This window comes from Bison bison, unplaced genomic scaffold (assembly GCF_000754665.1).
Source record: "Bison bison bison isolate TAMUID 2011002044 unplaced genomic scaffold, Bison_UMD1.0 scf7180017864043, whole genome shotgun sequence".
Classification (NCBI taxonomy): domain Eukaryota; kingdom Metazoa; phylum Chordata; class Mammalia; order Artiodactyla; family Bovidae; genus Bison; species Bison bison.
In genome coordinates, this window is record NW_011494615.1 from 89,987 (window position 1) to 95,782 (window position 5,796).

Below are 5,796 nucleotides of genomic sequence, written 5' to 3' on the forward strand. Positions count from 1 at the left end.
GGGGGAGACAGAGCAGCCCTTCCCCAAAGGGGAAGTACCAAAGGGTGGTACTTTGCCCCTCCTGCAGTAGCAGTGGCTCTTCTGCCCCACCAGCCCCTCGCTGATGGTCTCAGCACACGGCTTCCCACCCTGGGTTCTAGTTTTCACTGGAAGCATTGTTTCCCAACAGCCCCAGCCTGTGAGCCGATAGGGTCCACGACAGATCCCTGTGACTGCTACCAACCAGACATGCAGCCTTGGAAGGCTCCTCCCCCGCTCCAGGTCACAATTTCCACGTTTATTGGCACAATGAGGATGCCCTACTAGATACACACATACCACACTCAGCTGCCAGGACCCGAGGGCGTCCCTGGAGTCTTTAGGAGACAGAGGGGTTGGTGACACTGGCTCCAGCCCATCCCCTCCTCAACTACATACGCCAAGCTTCATTTTTGTCCCTTCTATATATTAAGGCTTCCTGGAAACATTCAAAGGGTTCTGCTGCTGAAAAGAACAGGATTGTGACACCCAGAGTCACGTGACCTCTGACCCTCGCCACCAGCGTCTGCTGATGGACAGACAGGAAGACCCGAGTCTGGGGTGACCCAGGGACTTACCAGAATGTGGACCAGCCTCAGCTCCCCGGGGTTCCGGCATTTCTCTCGGAGTCTCTCTTCCACACAGGGGTCCGAGGGCTCAGGCTCGAAGCCGCAGCAGTAGCGATCCAGGCGGTCATGCACCTGTGGGGGCACCATCCTCTGAGGGGGAGTCTACCATGTCCAGCACTCGGGCCTCTTGAGCCCTGGGGCCACCCTCAGGGATCTCGGCCCTGGTTAACTCAGCTGCTGGCCCCCAGCTGTGATGGGCTTCTGCTTGCTCCTCTGGCCAGCTCACCCTGCACCGGGATGGCTTACTCACACTGCATGGATTTCCACCCAACATGTGGCAGGTGGGATCTTAGTTCCCTGACTAGGGATCGAACCCAGGCCCCCTGGAGTGGAAGTCCTGCTGCTGTTTAACCTATACTACTGGCCCTGAGTTCCAGCCTGGGGCCTCCCAGTGCAGACTATCTGTCTACCTGGGGAGACTCACACATGACCACTTTTTCTTGAAGCAGCAAATGCTACCGTAGGGATTCCTCCTTTTTAGGGGATAAAAAGATTTTAATGACCGTCCAGGCAGCTCCTGACTCTCAAACAGCACTTCCACCCTGCAGGAGGCCTGGATCAGAGTCAGGAAGGAGAGCATTCCTTTTCCTGACTCATCTTACACTGGATGCCTAAAGTGGGAACAATGACACAGAGCCTTTCCCTCAGAGATGGTCGTGAGAGATGGTCTCTGTCCCTGGTTCTTGGCACAGAGCTCATAAAACCCCTGCCGTTGGCTCTGTGATATGAGTACGTTTTGATATTCATAATAAACCCTCCAACCACATCAGAGTTTAATAAGATGATTCATGGGGCCCTGAGATAACTTCAGGCTGATTGTTAGATGGACAAAGAATATAGAGAGTGGGAGCTTTCCACCTGACCCTCCAACCTCAGGGAAGAGGAGGGGAGCTGGAAACTGGGTTATAGAAACTTTTGAACTATATTCTAGGGAGAACACATCCACACATCAGGAGGGTGATGCACCCCAACTCCACATACAGGGTCATGGACTTGGGACCTTTTCAGACTTCACCGCACATACCTCTTCTCCTGGCTGTTCACTGACATCCTTTATAATAAACCAGGCCACTGAAGCAGTGTTTTCCTGAGTCCTGTGAGCCATTGTAGCAAATTATTGAACCCGGGGGATGGGACAGTCATGAGAACCCCAGATTTTTAGCCAGTCAGCCAGAAGTATGGGGGGCTCAGGACTCGTGACTGGCATCTGAATCAGGAGTCCTGTGGAGCTGAGCCCTTAGCTTGTGGAATCTGACATTGACTCCAGGGGGATAGAGTCACCCAGTTGGGGTTGGAGAGTTGGTGGGCTCAGAAGGCATCACTCAGAGGACCAGCAACATCACTGCATCTCTGTCTCATCCAATTCTCACTGCAGCCTTGCAAGGGAGACATTATTGCCCCAATAACACATGGGGACATGGACCCCAGACCTCCCCAAGGTCATACACGAGGAAGTAGTCCAGCTGGGGTTTGAACCCAGGTCTGCCTGGCTGGAGCCCAGCGCTCTCTGATGTCCTCCACTGCCTCCCTGAAGGTCAGGGAGAGGGAGCCACTTAGAGGTCAAGTGAGGTCCCCATCATTACACTCATTGAGGCTGGAGAGGAGTTTTCAAAACAGTGAAGGAAATAAAAAAGGAACCGGAAGTCTCAGAGCCCACAGTCCTCCTGAGGGGGCAGCAGGCAGGCACCGGAGCTGTTTGGATGGTCCTTATTCATCTGCGGTTGCCTCTCAGCCAACCCAAGCCGCAGCCCTGGTCCAGCTTCAGCCGGTACCACCGTCCTGTCTCCCTCTGCCAACCTCTCTCCACACGTGGCAGAGGGGCGGGGGCAGGGAACACACAGACGACAGCCCCCAGGATGCGGCATGCATCAAAGCCAGGCCAGCCACCTCGCAGTCCACTTAGCTCAGCGCCAGCCAATGAAAGGTCTCACTCCATTTCCATATCCCTGTGGAGGTAACTCTTGTGTGTTCTGAAGAAATACAAAATTGATTTCCTTCTATACAAGCCAGAAAATAACTATAGCTCTATTCACCAATCAACCTCATGAAACCAGACGTCCAGAAATGAGACAGTGTTGAACAGTCCCAGCTACTGATCCCAAACATTATTTTCCCTGTTTCACAACAATTCAGTGTGGAGAAGACCCACCACGGGCCTAGACCATTGCCCCGACAGGCTGAGGGCCTTTCTGTAAGGCCGCATTATGGAGTGTTCCCAGGGGCAGTGTACCAAGCACATCACTGACACCGCTGAAAAGGCATGTTTAGCCTGGAGGACCGGCCTGGCCTGGCCATGATACAAACAGCCAGAGCCCTGTCCGTGCAACGAGCCCGTTAAACAAGCCCCTGAGGTGGACAGTCACTGCTTTAGCCTCCTGGACTTTGAATAACAACAGCCACAAGTAACAGAAAATTCTGGTTGGAAGTGACTTTAACCACAGGGGAAATTAAGATCTGCAGCAGGAAGCCTCAAGAGCCTTGCAATAGGACAGGCTTAGGGGGCACCTTTAAGCAGCTCCTATTGTCATGATAAGGACTCAGGTTTCTTTCTGCTCTTCAGTTTACCCCACAATGTTAAGGACATCCCTGTGTTGTCTCAGAAAACCTGTGGGTATGTTTTTCCTTGTGAATGTGATAAGTCGCTTCAGTTGTGTCCGACTCTTTGCAGCCCCATGGACTGTAGTAGTCCGCCAGGCTTCTCTGTCCATGGGATTCTCCAGGCGAGAATACTGGAGTGGGTTGCCATGCCCCCTCCGGGGGATCGTCCCGGCCCAGGGATTGAACCCGTGTCTCTTATGCCTCCTGCACTGGCAGGCAGGTACTTTACCACTAGCGCCACCCGGGAAGTCCCCATGTTTTTCCCTGTTCATGTCCATAATGAAGGAGACAGAGAGAGAAAGAGAGACAGGAATGAGGGGAGGGGGGAGAGAGAAGCCCTCCCCCAACAACCATGGAATAGCAGTCCTTCCTTTCAGTCTGATTGGACCAAATCTGGACACAGGCTCATCCCTTGTCCAGAGGCCACCACGGGAAGATGCTGATGTCTTGACCTCTGAGCCCAGGAATGGGGAGAAAGGGAATCACACCAGGGCCCTGTGCAGAAGAAACAAGGGCGCTCCACTGGGTCCCCCAGGGCCCCCGCGTCTTCACTAGCTCCTACAAGCGTTGGCAGGACGGGGCTGAGGACAGAACCCTGTGGCACGCCCCCAGAGACCTCCCGACCTTCCCCCGGTTTTTATGTCCACCCGAAGATAGTAACACGCCCCTATATTTCTCCATGTTGTCCTCGCACTTGGCAAGGGTGGGGTCCTCACACGTTCCTATGCAGGCCTGTCCTCGGCAGGAGCCCTCCAAGGCTGCCCGCACAGAGGTTTAGAGCAGAGATCAGCAAGCTATTCCCACAAAGGGCCAGATAGTAACTACTTTAGGCTTTGCAGCCCATACGGTCTCTGTCACAACTACCCGACTCTGCCTGTGTTGTGCATATTGTACATATTCTAGATAATATGAAAACAAATGGCCATGGCCATGTTCCCCCCCCAAAAAAACTTTATTAACATACACTGAAATCTGAATTTCATAGAATTTTTAGATGTAATGAAATATCTTTTGATCTTTTCAACCATTTAAAAATGCTAAAACCATTCTTAGCTCATGGACTGTACAAAAAAAAAAGAGAGGGGAATTTGGCCTGCAATCTGGGCCATGTCTGTGACCCTGGTTTGGAGCCCAAAGGATCTAGGGGTGAATCGTGGCTCCACTATGTCCTAACTCTATGACCCGAGGAAGTTATTTAACCTGATAGTCCCTCAGGGCCTCTCTGGGGACCACACGAGGTGAGGGGGGTGGTTGTCATGGAGAGACCTGGAAGGCACAGGCCTAAAGGCCTGGAGGAATCTCAGGGATTCCTCCCTCTGAAAGCCCTGGCCATAGCCCTGTGAAGCAGTCTAAAATAAAGCCGTGTCATGACGGTCTAGCCCCTCTCCTCTACATGTGTCCAAGGCCTGGTTTCTGGAGCCCAGACAGATCTGTGAGATGGATACCACCTGCCGAGTCATCTCTGGTTGGGAGAGTAAATGCCAGGATGGTTCTAGCAGGACTGAAATCCAGCGACTGCTCCAATCTCACGTCATGTCTGATGGCACAGCCTGCCAAACCCCCTTCCTCAGGCCACACGCTCCCTGACCCTGTCAGCAGGCCATTCTATGCGGATTTTAACGGGATGCGGTGCTTGTTTCCAGAAGAAGCTACAAGGACTGTCGGGCCATGTGACAGGGGCGGCACTGGTGCCCCCAGAGGTACACCCATTTGAATGTTGAACAGGGAGGGGCTGGCCGGGCCCAGGTGCCAGTGTGAGTAATCTGCCATGCTGTCTGGGAACTTTTTTCCACTGAAGAGCAATTCAGTTCAAAGAGTTGAAACAGCAGCAGCCAAACAGGACCAGGCTTAGGTTTCATTCCCACATCCTAAGGCATCAGGATTTCTTCTTCCCCCTTTCTGACAAAATGAGCAGTTACCAAGAAAAAAACGATAATCTTTTGCAGTTTGGGCCTTCTAGCAGTGTGTGTGCTCAAGAAGTTTGTGTTTAATTTAATTTAACAGTTGTGAAGCCCTTACTCTGTGCTGGATCAGGCTCTGAGTGCTTTGCCTATCATAGCTCATTTAACCCTCCCAGCAGCCAGGAGGCAGGTACAGTCCTTATCTCCATTTCAAAGACGAGGTAACTGAGTGACAGAGGCTGGAAAACATGCCTAGGGCCCCACAGAGGGAAAGCGGCGATGCCTAGACTCAGACCCGGGCAGTCTGGCTCTGACCACTGAGTTGGACTGGGTGGCAGGCACATACATCGTGACACTAGAGGTCACAAGTGCCTTGATACCAAGAAGATGTGGTCCAACCGGATCCCCAGCTCCTAGCACTTTTCAGTACAACAGGACTCGGTTGAGGTTTTCGGAGTACAAGAATGAATGAATGAAGCGTATGGCTGGCTGACACCCAGAAGGATGGTGGGGAGGCCTTCACACGAGGACTGACCACTGAAAGCCTGCCCCTCACATAAGCCTGATAGGGGGGGGCCCGCCTCTGGGGCCCCCAAACAGAACATCTAGTGGGACAAGACATTGCAGTCTGCCAAGAGGGACACCAGGCT

At 52.9% G+C, this 5,796-nt stretch overlaps 1 protein-coding gene across 1 annotated transcript in view; it reads right to left on the reverse strand.

The window, feature by feature from the left end:
- The window catches only part of FAM198A (family with sequence similarity 198, member A), an 18,918-nt gene that overhangs the window by 1,816 nt on the left and 11,306 nt on the right, over window positions 1–5,796 (reverse strand). Inside the window, exon 2 of the mRNA XM_010835423.1 lies at window positions 597–719. Coding sequence (XP_010833725.1) covers window positions 597–719 — 123 coding nt within the window. The remainder of the gene's footprint in view (window positions 1–596; window positions 720–5,796) is intronic.